At 36.0% G+C, this 15764-nt stretch overlaps 1 protein-coding gene across 4 annotated transcripts in view; it reads right to left on the reverse strand.

The window, feature by feature from the left end:
* The window catches only part of Mapk10 (mitogen-activated protein kinase 10), a 313485-nt gene that overhangs the window by 154473 nt on the left and 143248 nt on the right, over positions 1-15764 (reverse strand). For 2 of the 4 annotated variants that reach the window (XM_013020133.1, XM_013020136.1), the window contains exon 3: positions 8945-9016. In XM_013020133.1, coding sequence (XP_012875587.1) covers positions 8945-9010 — 66 coding nt within the window. In that variant the 5' untranslated portion in view covers positions 9011-9016. Of the gene's footprint in view, positions 1-8917; positions 9017-15764 lie in introns of those variants that run through there. The other 2 variants (XM_013020135.1, XM_013020134.1) reach the window with 2 other exon arrangements.

Below are 15764 nucleotides of genomic sequence, written 5' to 3' on the forward strand. Positions count from 1 at the left end.
TAAAATATTTCATTGTGTTATTAAAACAGGAAATTAGACTTTGTCAAATGCTGCATTTAAGAATTTGGAATTTGAAGGCTCTGTCTTTATATGTACAATAAGGAACATTATGTTTAAAACTTCATTTTCCATTTATTATTTGTTTCCTCATCTGTAAAATTATAAATGAATTAATTGGCAACAAGCTTAATAGTTTTACAGCTTAAAGATCTTGGTTTTCATCTATTTAAAGATGAATTTCTAAGCAGTGGGTTTCGCTTAGTGGAAAACCACTTGTCTTGTAAGCTCAAGTACCCAAATTCAGTCCCCAACATGGTAGCACAATTTGATGGGACACAACACAATAAAATAAAGTGAATTAAATAAGTTGCATTCTATAGCTAGTTTGGTCTTTCTTGCAATGTTTTAGTGATATATAACAAACTTAGAATTCCATTTTAAGGAAAATGAACTAATGAAAAGTTTAATGGCACCTTCCATGTTGGAACTGGTTTGAACCCCAAAGAAAAGTGGATCTGCTAAAAACGGTAACTTCTGCTCATCATACTTTCAGCCTTAGGTAATCCTTGTGCAGAAAACAAAGTAGTAACATTTAAGGAATTGCTTACTTAACACAATGAACTAAAATAGAACCAATAAGGTAATGTTCCTCCTGTAGAGCATGACTGAAGGTCACTATGTAATGAAATCACAGGTCCTTTTACATCAGAACTACTTAGAAAATGGTAACTAATAACCTTATTTAATCTGGTTAATGTTTGGATTATATTTAAAATTAATTACCCAGCTATTTACATTCAAGTTAAGCCAATTCATCATAAAGTAAAAAGTCTATTTTGCACCTCAAGCAAACCAGAACTTAGAATGAATCTATACAGAAACATCATCACAGAGCTGAACTTTTAAGACTTTCCAATATTCTCTTACTTAATCTGAGCAGCACAAAAACAAAATCTATGCATTAATTGAAGTAGCTTTTTAATAAATTGTTTTTAAGATCCTCGGTTAATGAGTGGCCAGAAAATCTCCAGCTTATAAATAGACCTATAACACTAAATTTATTATTTCTAAATTTATATTAGCTCTATTTTCTTATAGGTCTAAGATAAAAATACAGGTAACACATAACAAGTCATATTGCACAGAAATCTCAGTGATTTATTTCATCCTACAAGGTACGCCATTCATCCTGGGTTTTTGTCATCCTTAACAGTCATGCAAATGAAAGCATAAAGACTATAATCTTAAAAAGTGACTACAAAATCAAACACTATGTAACTTCTATATCAAAGCCAATACAGAAAAAAGCATAGAAAAGAGAGCCACTAAAAGGAAAAGCTATCTATGTTTCTGTCTTACATGAAAGCTAAGTTTTGAAAGAGATTACAGGTTTGCATCTCTGAAATCACCATCATTAGCTTAGAAAACACCAATGTCTTTAAATACATCCATATTCAGCTTCCTGGTACCTTTAAGCCATATTTTTATCTAGTCAGGTACTAAGTTGAATTTTTAGAGGGTTGCAGGCAATCTTTCCAAAACTCTAAACTACATAAAGCATGCCATGTATTTCACAAGCCATAAAAAATGATAGATTATACAGGTTTTCTTTTGTCCTGCTCTGCCAAAACACCTTTTCCTCCAATATGTTATTCCCTGTGTTGGTTTCAAAGTCTTTATTCCACCGAGGGTGGCCATCCAATCAAGCATAAAAATTTTAATTGGATATTTTCTAAGTCTTTGAACTAGAAACATCACAAGCTCATCAAGTGAAGTAAGTTGCTCAAATCAAGTTACTTTAAATTCAAAATGCTTTAACAAAAAAAGGACTTTTTTTAGACCCATGTAATTCTGGAATAAGATTTAGTGGTGTTTTGGAATTGCCCTGGATACTAGTAATTGAACATATCTCTTTAAGTGAAGCAGTTCTGCGAACATGCCAGACATCTCTTGCTCTCCTTTTTTTTTTTTTAATGAATTCCCTGGTTTTCAGTTTCTTGGTTTATAAAAGTCTCTAAAAGCTAATGCATCTCATAAAACATTTACAAATTGTCTTGAAATTTCCAGAGTGAAGAGGAAAATAGTACCAAAAAATGGCTATAAATTAGTTGTAGTAATTTGGCTTAAAAAGCCAAGTTTACATTGATCTGGCATAACCATATGTATACTGTGCTTTTGATCTATGGACATTAGAGTATAAAAGAAAATTTACTGACAATCAAATCATCTAGCCATATTTTATATCGTTTAAGAGAAATATTGCTTTACCTGGAAAATTCAACATGCTGAATCTAGGCCATCATATGTAGAAGGTGCCATTCCTTCTACCTCCCAAAAAAGTATTTATTTATATTTTTGTCTGTCGTAGGGCTTGAACTCTGGGTCTGGGCGCTGTCCCTCAGCTCTTCAGCTCAAGACTAGCACTCTACCACTTGAGCTACAGAGCCACTTCTGGTTTTCTGAGTGGTTTATTGGAGATAAGAATCTCACAGACTTTTCCTGCTCGGGCTGGCTTTGAACCATAATCCTCAGATCTCAGCCTCCTTAGTAGCTAGGATTACAGGCATGAACCACTGACACCTGGCTCAAAAGTAATTTTTTTTAATTAAAGAATAACTTTGGTTATAACTCCAACTGAGAATTCCATTGTTTTTGGATTTTTTTTTTTTTTTTTTGGTCAATCATGGGCTTGAACTGTGGGCTTGGGCGCTAATCCCTCAGCTCTTCAGCTCAAGACGAGCGCTCTGCCGCTTGAGCCACAGCAGTACCACTTCCGGAATATATCTTTCTTATTTTACTGATATCTTACAACTTACAATTCTAGGACTCTTTTCACTCATAATTGTTTTATAGATGTTTTGAGTTTTTTAATTATCCTTATTTTAATTTTTTCTTTTTTATATTTTTTTGTACAGAGGGGTTACAATTACATGGGCAAGATAATGAGTACATTTCCTATCAAGCTATCCTTATTTTAGTTTCCTTAAATATTCTGAATTAAATTCAGTTGCTACTCCAGTCAAAACACAGCATGTCAACAGAAGATATGGAAAAGATGCCAACAGATGTTTCTCCATAAAGAAATGATGAATGGGGGGTGGGGGGAGGATGGGAAGGGATGGGAAGGGGAAACAAAGGAGGAGGCTATAATACTTGATAAGAAATGTACTCATTATCTTGCCCATGTAATTGTAACCCCTCTGTACAGTTTTTTCACAATAAAAAAAGACATGATGAATGTTCCAAGCAATAACTATGCTAATTACACAGATTTGATCATATATACTATTTTATACACACACACACACACACACACACACATATATATATATATATACTGAAGCATCATGTTATAATCTTTAAATTAATACAATTACTATGTTATTTCAAAATAAAAATAAAATGAGATGAGATTTATTTAATGGCTAAGATCTCAAATTCCAAAATAAAATAGAATTGGATTTTACCATAATACATTTACTGTGAAGATTAAATAAAGTAAAACCTTAATGATTTATTCTTTCATTTCCTTTTACATTGTAGACTGACAAATTATAATTATGTGTGCTTATTTGGCACAAAATGATGCTATATGTATACAAGGTAGAATGATTAAGTCAAGCTAGTTAACATATCCACAACACACCACACACACATATGTATGTATTGAGTAAATAAACAGTGAAATCAATAATCAGCCATTTACAAGGAACTTCTTAGCATTAAAAATCATAAGGATCTATACAAAGTTTCTGTGCCACAGCCAAGAGGAAGACAAATCTTAGCTCAGATCTTTTATTCCTAACACTGCTTAAACACTGTTAGATAATTAATTTGAACCTTTTGTGTCTCAGGCTTTGTCAAAATCAGGAAATCATTTGAATGTATTCATAACTCAAGTATAAGTAAACACTTAGAGAGATCAATAAGTCACTATTAGATACTTGCTACAATAATAATAATAATTTATGAGTAGCAAAATAATCAGAACATAATTGAACTTAAATACAGTTCTGAGATGAAAGGATAGTGAAAAGTCGCTTTGATTTTGAAAAGCAAACAAGTATATTTAAATGTATGCAAATATACATAAATGTATTAACCAAAATATAGTATTTGGGGGGGTGAAGGCATTCAAATGGCATAATTCCTTAGAAAAATTAACAGTCCAACATTCAGGGGTTGGAAATTGAGAACAGGGATGAGAAAAATGATGAAAGGCATGACACAGGTCAAGATACATTGGATTCATAAGCCGATTTGTTGAATGGCAACTACTTTGTACAACTACTTAAAAATAATAAAAATATAATTTAAAAATATAATAATGACACATTTTTAAAGGATAAAAAGTTTTTTTATTGTCAAGGTGATGTACAAAGGGGTTACAGTTACAAAACTAAGGTAGTGATTACATTTCTTGTCTAACTTGTTACCCCTTCCCAAATTTTTCTCCTTCTTTCTCCCTCCCTAACCACATCCCCAAGTTCTATAAATCATTTCCAACATATTGTCTTGTGAGTATCACAGTGACAACAGGGGATACACAAAACACAAAAGAAAAAAGAAATCACGTAATACATTGAGAACCACAACAAAGTAAAACCTCCTTTGTCTAGTTCTTGGAATTCATTTCACTTAGCATCATCTTCTATGCTCATATGTACATAGCTTTTGACTATATCATCTGCTAAGTTTATTAAAGGATAAAAAGTTTTAAACATTAAAAAAATTAAATTTCTACTTGGGAAATAGGATTTTTCTGCTATTTTAATTTTCATTCTTTCATTAAAAGAGTATTTATTGAATATTTACTGTATGATGACCAACTTTGGAGCTTAAAGTCAAGGTTAAAATTGCCTCTCACTAGCCCTGGCCTTGGCCCATAGGCAGTACCACTGGGAGACACAGACACAACCATGAACCCAGACAGCAGTAGTGCACACAGGATGTAACACACACATCAGTGAGTGTGTGGATTTCCAGCACATATTATCTCTCTGTCAAGATATTCCTGATAAAGATTCTGACACATCTCTCAGTGCAACAGAATTCTAAACATAACTTTTTCACAGATTTTATTGTTTTATTCATTGAAATGCAACATAGAAGCTTCTTATGTCTGGCCTCACCAGCTTACTTATTTTTCAGGAGGACCAAGACAAATTGTACTTTAAGAAGCCTGTATGATTTTTGTTATGCAAATTAGCCCCTGAAGGCAAGGGACTATTGCAAGTTTAGAAGTGCCTCTGAACATGAGATCACCTAGGTCCATGCCTGACACCCACGTGTAGGGAAGGATTCATGGCCCAAAGAGTAGGCCCATAAGTGGTTGCTTTCCTAACATGGAGACTACTACATACTAGCACTTCCATTAAAAGTTTGCATGGTCCAATTTGGTCACCTGAATTCTGAGAAGTGAAATCACTATCTCCAACTCTGATCCTCCAAGCCCAGTGCCCTGCATTTCACCTGTCTTTGAATAAAGCCCTGAACTACAGAGCTTACTCCAAGACTGAAACAACCAGGTGTATATGAAGCCTGATGTCTCAGACAGGAATTAACCAAGATTGAATTATAGAAGAAACTGCACAGAAATGTGCAAAAATTACATTCGTTTACAGTTCCTTTCTCTGTGCAAAAATTAGATTCGTTTACAGTTCCTTTCTTTAAAAAAATACACACATTTTGAACTTTAGATTTCCTGTAGGTTTCTCTTTTGGGTAAAGGATTCAAAAAATATCATTCCAGAATATAACAAGAGACGGTTTGCCTTGAAAACCTGCTTGGCAATTCTATTTAAGCCACAACAAACCCAGGCATGATAGTTCTAATTGATAATCTCAATACTGACAAGGCTAAGACAAGAAGATTGTTGAGTTAGGAGCCAGGCTAGTCTGAGCTGCACAGTGAAATCTCCCATATAACATGAGTAGTGTGGGCTAACAGTGTGGCTCAACTGGTGGACCGCCTGCCTGCATAGCAAGAGCAAAGTGGTGAGTTCAAGCTCTGGTACCATTCAAAACATTAAACAACAATCAATGAATCTCATATTCTTCAAGCAATTCAACTAGAACTAAGGCTAAAATTAATGTACAAAAGGTATATAGGCCGGGCACCTGGGCTCAAGCCTGTAATCCTAGCTACTCAGGAGGATGAGATCTGAGGATCACGGTTCAAAGCCAGCCCAGGCAGGAAAAACTGTGAAACCCTTATCTCCAATAAACCACCAGAAAAGCAGAAGTGGTGCTATGATTGAAGTGGTAGAGTGCTAGCCTTGAGCTGAAGAGCTCAGGGACAGTGCTCAAGCCCAGAGTTCAAGCCTCATGACCGACAACCCCCTCCCCCCCAAAAAAAGAAAAGAAAAGGTATATAACTTCGATTGTATACAAACTCGGTAATTTTATTTTCTATCTTTTAGTGGTTATTTAGATAACACTTGGAAATAAGATATAATAGAAAAAGGAAGAAACCTATATTCCAAACCCATCTGATCAACTGGTACTAGGCTCGCATGTATGTTTTCTATGTACCAAAAGCTCATAATAAGCAAGAAAATCCAGCCATTAAGAATGCTTTCATGCCAACCAGGTGCTGGTGGCTCACACCTGTAATAATAGCTATTCAGGAGGCTGAGATCTGAGGACTGCAGTTCAAAGCCAGCCAAAGAAAGAAAGTCTGTGATCTACAATTAACCACCCCAAAACTAGAAGTGGAGCTGTGACTCAAAATAGTAGAGCGCTAGCCTGGAGCACAAAGGCTCAGGGACAGTGTCCAAGACCTCAGTTCAAGCCCCATAACTCACACACACAAAAAAGCTCATACCACAGTTCTCTTTGTTTCTCTACTTCAGAAGAATTCTTACTAGAAACAGATCTTAGGAGTCCATTATCATACCCAAATGTTGGAGGCTGATTTGAAAAATAAATTCAGCATATATAAAACAATATCTACATTTTTTGGCTGAAATTTCTAGATAGTTATATTGAACTTTTAAGCTTTAGGACATAGATAAAAGATATATTTAAGCCTGGTGCCGGTGGCTCATGCCTGCAATACTACTCAGGAGGATGACATCTAAGGACCATGGTTCAAAGCCAGCCCAGGCAGGAAAGGCCATGAGACTCTTATCTCCAAGTAACCACCAGAAAACCAGAAGTGGCACTGTGGCTCAAGTGGTAGAGCTCTCACCTTGAGCTGAAGAGCTCAGGGACAGCTCCCAAGCCCAGAGTTCAAGGAAGAAAAAAAGATACACTTAGTTATTTTGGTGGTTGATTTGTTCATTGTTAATGCCTCTCCCAAATGGTCCAAGAGCTGCATGCTAAATCAATAAACTAACAGTCAGACAGCTTGTAAGTGGCAGCACCCATCTATCTACCCCAGAAGTCAGACCTGAGCTTTTCCACCAGAGCAGAATCACAATTGCAATTGTTTACATAAGCAAAACATACAACATGCATTTTTTCTTCAAGCTAATATTCAATGACTTCTAATGCTATCAGATCTTCCAGAGTAGATACTATCAGATGAGTATAGTGTCATGCAGAATGATAGGTATCACTGCCAGTACTGTTACCCAGCCCTGAATAAGAGACCAGTTTTCAGTGATGTACTAGTACATGCTAACAGCAGGCTGAGAAAGCACAAGTGAAGAAGGACAACTATTTGCTTTTTCTCTTTGCCATCTTCCTGCCACAACCATTTGTAAACTAGCAACCTGACATCAGGGAAAATGTGGAGTTGGGAAGAAACATCCGTGATGAGCCTGTGTATGTGCTAGCTTCAACAAGACACCAAAAAATATACTTGTACAAGTGCAAAAATGAACAAGGAGTAGCGGGAAAGAAAGCAAGGTACACATGTCTTACACACTTGTTCTGTCAGATACAGATGGGGTTGATAAGGGACCAAAAAAAAAGGAAAAATAAACCAGGTCAGGGAGGTGGTGGATAGGCAATGTGGAGCAGGAAGAGACAAGGACATTTTTTAATTGTGTGTTATTATCTTGAAGTAGTCTTACAAAGGAATTGCAATGTAACAAAGGCGTTTATAATAAAATGCATTTTGATCAATGTCACCCCTTTCAACACTCTCACTCATCTCTGCCAACCAACCTCTTCCCTGGCTTTTCTCAATAAATTCAATGCTTGACTGCATTCTCCCCCTACCTTCTCCTCTTTGTCTTCCCTCTCTATTTGACCCAACTCCACCTCCTTCAAGTATTTTCTTCATAGTGTTTATTTTGTTGAATTTTCACTTTGCCTTTGTAAGGAATTACACTGAGTTCTCCCTTGAATCTATCATATTTCAGTAGATAGATAGATAGATAGATAGATAGATAGATAGATAGATAGATAGATAGATAGATAGATAGATAGATAGATAGATAGATCTCTCACCCAGTGTATTTACTTGCATGTTTATAAGCTAGTTCTCGCTTCCACATATAAGGAAAAACATTCAATCTTTGTCCTTCTGGGCCTGACTTGCTTCACTTAACATAATTTTTAGGAGACTATAAGAGGAAGGTTACAGAAGGGGCCAGTTGTGTAACATAAGAAGAACATGGCAGGGAACAGCTCACCGGGGGCTATAATAATGGCTTAGGACTTAGTTCTAAGGATTTGTGGGCCAGAGGTGTGGCTCAAAAGGAAAAACACCTATCTGCCTAAGCAAACATGACTTCCTGAGTCAAAGAAAAAAAGGAAAGGAGGATTTGTGAGATGGGAAAATACTAAAGGATGTTCCTATTTTGTTTCTCGCTAAGGAGTGCATAACAAATGAACTGGAAAAGGAAAAGAAATCTAAGTATTTTCTTGTACTTCCTAAGCTGCTTTAAATATGACACAGACTCTAATTTTGGTGGAAAATATATAAAACTGAATGAAAAATGGAAATACAAGGGAATATACTGTACCTTGTTTTACCTGTAAGGAACACACACCTGACAAAAGGCAATTTTCACATCCAAGGTTGGTTCACTGCAGTAGTATAAGAAATGGAGGCTCATAAATACCTACAAGGGAAAAAATAGGTCATTAATTTCTAAGCCACTAATTTTTCATGAATTATAATACGAGCTGTAACGTGATTAGAATTATACTTTGGTATCATGTGCAGCATATCTTCACTGTAATCTTTATTCAGACAAGTACTAGGTACTTTCCATAATTTATAAATATTGAATGATAAGATATAAAAGATTCTATTTTTATAATGATCAGTATCATTACGATCATAAATATTGTATCTTGAAGGCTGACTTTAGTGGTTTACACCTGTAATCTCTGTTACTCAGGAAATATAGGTAGGTCCTAAGCAAAAATGAAGACTCTACCTGAAAACATAACAAAAGCAAAAGGGCTAAGGGCATGGTTCTAATGGTAGAGTACTTATACAGCATGAGGAGCTGAGTTCAACCCCAGTTCTAAAAGAAAAAACAAAAACCTGGATATACCAAGTAAGTTAAAGTCCTATTATATAGAACTCTATATAATATATGTTCTATATAGAAAACTCAAATTAAGATGAATTGTTTAAACAAGTGGAAGTATTTGTTATGGTTTAGATATGAAATGTCCCCAACAGTCTTGTGTGTTGAAAGCTGGGCCCACAATGCAGCAATGTTCTGAGGAGATTGGATCATGGGAGCTCCGATTTCATCAACAGAGTCATTCATTGATAGATTCATAGTTGAATAGATGATTAGGGGTAGGGCTTAGTTAGAGGAAGTAGGTCATTGGAAGATTTCCCTGTCCCTCTCCATATCTGCTGCCTCATCAAAGGCCAAGCAGTGCAACCCAGTGATGATAGACCAAACTTCTGAAACCTTTCCTACTGCAATAGCAAGCTAACACAATTCTACTCAGTAAAAAGCAATTTGTAATGTCACCCTTTCAATTGCTCTCCCCATTTCTCCCAACCCCACCCATCTCCTCAAGTTCCCTGGTTCCATTCCTTTTAGTTTTTATTTTGCCTCTGAATGGAGCTCATTAATGTTTGCCCAAGCTTGCCTCAAACTCAGAATCTTCTTGCCTATGTCTCCCAAGTAGCTGGGATTACAGACATGTGTCACCACACCTAGCCAGCATTTCCATTTTTATGTTACTGTAAATGACAATTCTGTTTTATTTCTATTTTCATAATATTCATTTCCAGCACTGAAAATACACTGTTCCACTGTTTCTCCATTGTCTAGAAGCATGCATGAAATGAGGACAGTTTCTTTCAATTTTTTCCCAGTGTCTCAATGCACTTGATCATACTTCCATTACAACTATTACATAATATTAAGAGCAGATCACATGTCTGGGCCACAGTTCTTTATGATTTTCTCAAGGAAAATGAGTGTTTCACAGTCCCCAAACGTAGCCCTATGCTTAGTGTATAGCTGATGTCAAGTAAATGTTTGCTGAATGAAAGGAGATCTACATGAAAGAACACTTCTTTTTGTGGCTAACACAAATCTAAGTATTTTCCTTACCTCTTGCACATTGAAAACTGTGAATAGGAAATAAATTCAATGCTAGCAAATTAGGAATGATCAGTTTACAGTAGTAAAAGTATGAAAGAGACCAATCATGGATGACCTCAGACATGCTACCCAGTAAGGATGCTTTAGTGCTATACTCCAGAAATGAGCATGTGGGAAATAATAATATCTAGCCCACCTACCTGAAATAAACGTTTTAATTTTTAATGAATGAGCAATCTTGCCGTGCAAAGGAAGCATCCTGACCTCTCATAGTTTGCATGACAATGCCTCCCAATGTAGCAGCATGACTGAATAAATCACAGCTGGATCTGCTTGTCAGACAAGAAAAAGGCTTGCTGCGAGATGCCAGTGAGTTTCGAAAAGGTGGTTGTTCCTTCTATTTTTTGATGGTATGGCAGAGAACATTTGCCACCATTGCATAGAAACAACTGAAATGCCCAGGTCATGATCTGGCAATGTTCTTTAATAGATTTAGTAACAATATATTTAGTACAGCATAAGACCATAAGTGAGTAGCTTGAAAGGGAAGAGAGGGTAATTTGGGGGCACTTAATCTCCACAACTAGTGTTATTATGAGCAAAGTCCTATACATATCCCTTGCTGTTAATATACTTAGTTTTCCCTCATTGTGTGCCTATCAAGCATCTGTCTAACAAGCTTGAGGCCCTGAGTTCAAACACCACTACCACTGCCCCCCAAAAAAAATGAAAGAAAAAAATACACCTTGAAACTAGTCATTATGTTTCAAAGATGGATAGGAAATTTGACACATAAATTTATAAATAAATTTATTTACTATCAAGCCCATTACAGAAAAAGTTTGTCCATATATGATTTAAAGAATTATAAGTAAAAAAATATTGAAAACCTCAATATTAACCTCAATGTAAAGGCCAAAATAATGAATTGTATCTCAGGACATAGTATATAAACATACAAAGTAATTTTTTGGGCGGGGAGGGGCCTCCGGTCGTGGGGCCTGACCTTTGGGCCTGGGCGCTGTCCCTCAGCTCTTCAGCTCAAGGCTAGCGCTCTACCACTTGAGCCACAACACCACTTCCGGCTTTTTTCTTTTTGCTTATGTGGTGCTGAGGAATCGAACCCAGGGCCTCAGGCATGCAAGGCAAGCGCTCTACCACTGAGCCACCTTCGCAGCCCCACAAAGTACTTTCTAATAGGTAATATCTCTTTAAGAGTTTCACATCTAATTGAATGGTATGTTAGTACAACACAATATTCCCAGTACTGGAATGCCTCAATAATAGAATGAGAACAAACTCAAACAACACAAATAGGAGATGAAAGGTATAGAAATCAGAAGAGAGCGCAAAAAAAGGTTTGTTTGTAAATCTAGGCACCTTCTTACATGAGCCTAGATAAATTGTTCTTTTCACAACATTGATGAGGTTACGATTGCAAAGACATAACATTGAAGTGTCTTTTTTATTAAACCATAGACATTATGTATCCCTTAAAATGTGGCCTATACAAAGTGTTGTCTGTGTGAATTGATCTGGAATTACAATCCTTTCAGCTTTATTTTTTCTGTCTTTGACACACCTGTGGAAGATCAGGACTGCTGTAGTGAAATCAGTAAGAAATCAACACAAACTGTAATAATAAAAAAACAGAAGACAGTGAAAGGATAAGCATATCTATCAAAAAATATCATGCCAATCACTAATTTTAAAAAATTAAAAGGAGGGTAAGATATGGGAGCCCTATAGTAGAATCGTTTCCAACTCCATTCCCCATTCCCCACAGAAATCTAACTAGCAACTAACAGGTAAGATTAGCTTTACAAATATCCCAGGGCTGGGGATGGAAGGACTGACATTTTTGAAATCTTCACTTTCTCCTTTTTTTTGTCGTGTTCTTACTCAATTTTTGTATCAGGGTAATAGTGACTCATAGAATGTGTTTGGAAGCATTCCTTCCTTCCCTTTCTTTTTTATGGAATAATTCAAGGAACAATGGTATTATTTAGTTCTTTAAAAGTCTAGAAACAGCACCCAGAGTTCAAGCCCCAAGACTGGCAAAAAAAAAAAAAAAAAGTCTAGTAAAATTAAATAGAGAATTCATTGAGTTTGGGTTGTCTTTTCTTGGAAAGCATCTGATTATTGTTTCAATTTTATTGTTTATTATCTGTGTGTATGTGGTGTGTGTGTGTGTGTGTGTGTGTGTGTGTGTGTGTGTGTGTGTACATGTTTGCCAGTCCTGTGGCTTGAACTCAGGGCCTGAGTGCTGTCCCTGAGTGTTTTTGTTCAAGGCTTGTGGTTCACCATTTGAGTCTCAGCTCCACTTCTCATTTTAATTGGAGATAAGGAGTCTCAAGTACTTTCCCACTGTGTCTGACTTGGAACTGAGATCCTCAGTTCTCAGCATCCTGATTATAGGTGTGAGCCACTTATACCTGGCCTTGTTATTTACATGTTAGGTATTTTATATTCTCTTAGTTCAATTTTTGTAGGTCACTCTTTCTTTCACCTAGTTTTTTCAATTGTTTGAAATACAATTGTTCAAAACATTCCTCAATTACTTCCTGGGGATTTCAGTGGCATCTACTTTTTCATTCTTTAAATCTTCATTTTACTACTTCCATTTATGATTTTATTAATTCTGACTTTCTATTAATTTTTAGTTTAGCTTGTTTTTATTTTTTCTAAGACTTCAGGGTACAACTTGGGGTTGTGTATTTCGCATCTCTCTGATATTTTAATGTAGGGAGTCATAAATATAAACTTCCTTTACATTGCCTTGGTTGTATCCCACAGACTTTGGTAAATTGTGTTTCTATTTCCACTTGATGTAGAAATCTTTGAATTTCTGCCTATTTCTTTAATTATCCACAGATGTCTCAAAAGTGTATTGTTCATTCTATGTTCATATTTTCTAGTTTCTTCACAATTTCTTTCTAGTATTATACAATTATGATCTAATAAAATAACTAGAAAATATTCTGGTTCTTAATATTTAAGACCCGCCTAGAATATAAAATATAGGTCAGTACTTTGGTTTTTATAAAAGTGCCAAGAACACACATTGGCAAATGATAATCTCTTCAATAAAGAGTTTCAGAAAACTGGATAGTCACATGCAGAAAAAAGTGAAATTGGTTTATAAGATTATTTCTTTGTTGCTTTGTATGTCCCACCCTCACAGTATAACCCCTGCTTTCACTGTATTTGATGTCGGGATAATTTTTGGAGGGGAAGGAGAAAAACAAATTGTTTAAATAGGGATACAGGTGGAACCATTGCAACAATGAGATGTACAAGTTGTTATGTCGAAAACGAACTTTAAAACTTTCATGCCGGGGGAGGGGGGGGTCAGGGAGGATTGGGGGGGTGGAGGGAGGGAGGAGGACAGGAAGGGATGGGAAGGGGAAACAAAGGAGGAGGCAACAATGCTTGATAAGAAATGTACTCATTATCTTGCCCGTGTACTTGTGACTCCTCTGTACAGTATTTTCACAATAAAAATAAAATAAAATAAATTCAAAAACAACAACAAAAAAGTGAAATTGGGCCCTTGTCTCACATCATATTAAAAAATGAAGTCAAAACACATTTGAGAATTAGATTTAAACCTTAAAAGTTAAAACTATTCAAAAAGAAACCAAAACATAATTATATATCTCAACCAAGCTGCTCTGGGTAATAGATTTTTTGGATATGACCCCTAAAGCAGAACCTACAAAACTAAAATCAAAGTACATTAAATTAAACCAAAAAGGTTCCTCACAGACTAAAAGAGGTTAACAAAATTCAGGTATAACCCATAGAGTGTGAGAAAAATATTTTTAAATTATGCATGCTGTAAGGTTAAATATTTTATACTTATATATATCCTGAATTTATACAAGTCAATACTCTAATTAAAAACTGGCAGAGGCCAGGTGCTAGTGGCTTATACCTTGTTAATCCTAGCTCACTTCTGAATATTAGCTACTCAAGAAGCTAAGATCTGAGGAACATAGTTTGAAGCCAGTTCGGGCAGGAAATTCGGTAAGACTCTTATTTCCAATTAACCACCTGGAAGTGGAGCTGTGGCTCAAGTGGTAGAGTGCTAGCCTTGAGCAAAAAAGATCAGGCACAGATCCAGGCCCTGAGTTTAAGCCCCAGGACTGACACACACACACACACACACACACACACACACACACACACTAGCAGCATATCTAGTTCTAAATAGACAATTGTCAAAAGAAGATTACACATGGCCAACAAATTCATGAAAACATGCTCAACATCAATAATCATTAGGGACATGCAAATTAAAACTACAATGATATTTTAGCTCTTACATCCTACATGGCTTTTATCAAAAGACAAAAGGCAACAAATGTTGACAATTATGTGGAGAAAAGGACACTCTTGTACAATGCTAAGGGATGGTTTAGTACAGCTATTTTGGAAAGTGATTTGTAGAGTCTAATAGAACTAATAGAACTACCACATGATCCAGTAATTCCACTTCTGTATATATACAAAAGGAACTAAACTCAGTATATCAAAAGCATGTCTGAATTCCTATGTTCATCACAGCATTTGTTACAGTAACCACCATCTGGAACCAACCTAAGTGTCCATCTGTGAATGAGTGGATTAAGACAAGTATGATTCATATACATACAGAAAACTAGTCAGCCTTAAAAGGAGTGAGGGGACTCCTGTCATTGGTGACTACATGGATGAATCCAGAGGCCATAATGTAAAATAGAAAAACTCAAGCACAGAAATACAAATAGTGTATGATCTCATATTCAGAATCTAATACAGCTTACTGCACAGTAGATTGTACAGAATGGTTACCAAACAAAGGTAGTTGGGAGTAGGAAAGAGAAAGTAAAAAGTTACGCAAAGAGTATACGGTGCTGGACAGATAAGCAGAGGAGAAAGTGAAATCTATTATATAAAATGGTGACTACAGCAATTATACTGTAGATTTTAAATAACTAAAAGTGCTGCGTGCCAGCAGCTCATACCTGTAAAACTCACTACAAATGAGTATTACAGGAGTCTAAAAGGCTGGCCTGGAAAAATTCACAAGAAGCTATCAGAGGGCATAGAGGTTTAGCTCAGTAAAAAAGCACTTACCTTTTAAGTATATGGCCCTGAGTTTGGTGCACAGCACCAAAAAAAAAAGACAAAGACAAACAGAGCTGCAAGTATGGCTCAAGTGGTAGAGCACCCACCTAGAAAGCACAACTTCTAAGTTTGAAAGCCTTCACTGTTTTTTGGTGGTGGTGGTGGTGGTTGTGGGGCC

This window comes from Dipodomys ordii, unplaced genomic scaffold (assembly GCF_000151885.1).
Source record: "Dipodomys ordii isolate 6190 unplaced genomic scaffold, Dord_2.0 Scaffold49, whole genome shotgun sequence".
Classification (NCBI taxonomy): domain Eukaryota; kingdom Metazoa; phylum Chordata; class Mammalia; order Rodentia; family Heteromyidae; genus Dipodomys; species Dipodomys ordii.